Raw genomic sequence first — 2,049 nt, forward strand, 5'->3', positions numbered from 1 at the left:
TGGACCTCCTACAATGAACCAAGTAGAAAGCAAATATAGTTGGGTTAAAGCTGGGATTAATCTCCTGAGCACATAAATCGTGGTATAGTTGCTTGTATTATATGTGCATGGGAGTCTGGCCATAAATCGCTATCTTTAGGTGTGTTTTATGTATAGCATAGGAAAAGAATAAAATAAAAAAATATGATAGAACCTGTGATCTGAACCAAAAAATATGTAATATAAACAACAAATTAGACTTTTACAAAATGAGATATGTACAAAATGAAAAAATAACTTTTAAATCTAAACAAAAATCTACAACTTTTAGATTGTAAGGCTGCTAGAAGTAGAACTATAGGAAATTGAGATCAATCAAGTCCAAGTGCCTCAAGTCATCATAGTTTATTCCATGTGGGGAAAAGTCATCCAAGCCCACTCCATTTGGAGTGTATTCAGACTCAAGGTCTTCCAAACCCTCAAAAAACTTACTCAAGAGGTCACCGGCAGCAATATTTTCCTGATCACAAACATCAAACTTATGTTAGTCCTCAAGATTCACAACATACTTCAATATGAATAAAAAAATTGTGCAAACATATTATAAGACAAATTTGATGAGATCACAAGCCCTTCAATTGAATCTTTCATTTTTCACCTACCATCAAACTTAATTTATACTGCAAACTCAAATATACTTATTAATAGGAAGAGCTTAAAAACAATCGAATTTTGAGGGGATTATACCAGCAATGGAGGACTAAAGAAGATTGGAAATAATATCCAAAATAAGTCACTAAAATTTAAAAAGTATTTCCTAAAAGAAGGTAAAAGCAACCACACGAGAAAGAAGACCAGATTACATACCTCAGGTACTGTTTTTTCGTCTTTGGATAGATCAGTCACTGTTGAATTATTAACATTATTAACCGTGTGAATGCTTGCATCTGAAGAAGGAGTTGATGGGACAGGAGAAGTAGCCACAGGTCCCGACTCACATGAAACAGAAGTTGGCTTCATGTAAGAAGAGCCATCGAATGTCGTAGACTGAATGGAAACCGGCGCAACCAAAGCAGTTGAAGGGGTTCCCCCCTCCTCAACAACGTGATGATCATCATCATCCCAATCTTCTTCATTAAATGGTTTCCTATATTGTGCACCGCTCCGTGTCCGTGGGCCATGACCCTCCTTTCGGAACACCTTACAGATAACATAGGAGTCCTGCCATGAAAATAAATCAGGAGAACTAATTAAAATACATTCACAATGGTCACTAGATGTATAAGTAAACAAACAATGTTAAGAATGTTGTTAAGACAAACAGCAAAATTAGACAAATACAAGCTGCAAATATCTTCTTAAGAAACAATTGATTGGTGATCACCTGAGCAATTCCTTTGTCAGTAAGGTCTTTATCTTGAAGCCTATACTCATGCATAACCCAATCGGTTGGGGTCCCATGAGGCGCTTTACCAGTGTGGAAAACAAGGATTTTCATCATCCCCACAGTTTGCTTATCATGCTGAACAATAGCTTTGTCCATACCAGTAGCTTTCCAGTACCCATTCTTTATAGCACGGTTCGTCTTCGACCCAATTCCATATTTTTTTCCTCTTGCACAGAAGAAGTACCACTCCAAATCCCCACTTTTCAGATGTGACTTACCTGGAAATAAATAAACAAAAACCGTTTATTTATTTTATTTATTTATTTATTTATTTTTTGTTTCAGCAAACATGTAAGTTACAAATTAATTAAAAAAATTTATATAAGAAGTGATATAATTTAAATTCTTATGCATTTCAACACATTTGTTTGGGCGATCTACATGCAGTAATCGATATGCATTTGTTTGAAGGCTTATGATTTAGACAATTTAAATTCAAAAAAATAGATCTATGTATATAAAGATGTTAATAATGAATTATTTTAATTTATTTCAAAAACAGTTTTCTATACCAAAGATATATTTTTATGTAAAAAGAGAATGTCTTTGCAGCACTCACATCTTCTTTCATTTCAATATTTTTTTCTTTGCAATTTTGTGTGTGTTTGAATTAAAATTTGTAA

General features: G+C 33.7%; 1 protein-coding gene across 3 annotated transcripts in view; it reads right to left on the reverse strand.

Moving 5' to 3' along the window:
- Positions 292 to 2,049, reverse strand: part of LOC107634634 (NAC domain-containing protein 82-like) — a 6,190-nt gene continuing 4,432 nt past the window's right edge. For all 3 annotated transcript variants that reach the window (XM_016338054.2, XM_016338055.2, XM_016338056.2), the window contains 3 exons: positions 1,364 to 1,644; positions 847 to 1,200; positions 292 to 499 (listed from right to left, as the gene is read on the reverse strand). In XM_016338054.2, coding sequence (XP_016193540.1) covers positions 335 to 499; positions 847 to 1,200; positions 1,364 to 1,644 — 800 coding nt within the window. In that variant the 3' untranslated portion in view covers positions 292 to 334. The remainder of the gene's footprint in view (positions 500 to 846; positions 1,201 to 1,363; positions 1,645 to 2,049) is intronic.

Source organism: Arachis ipaensis, chromosome B03 (assembly GCF_000816755.2).
Source record: "Arachis ipaensis cultivar K30076 chromosome B03, Araip1.1, whole genome shotgun sequence".
NCBI classification, from domain to species: domain Eukaryota; kingdom Viridiplantae; phylum Streptophyta; class Magnoliopsida; order Fabales; family Fabaceae; genus Arachis; species Arachis ipaensis.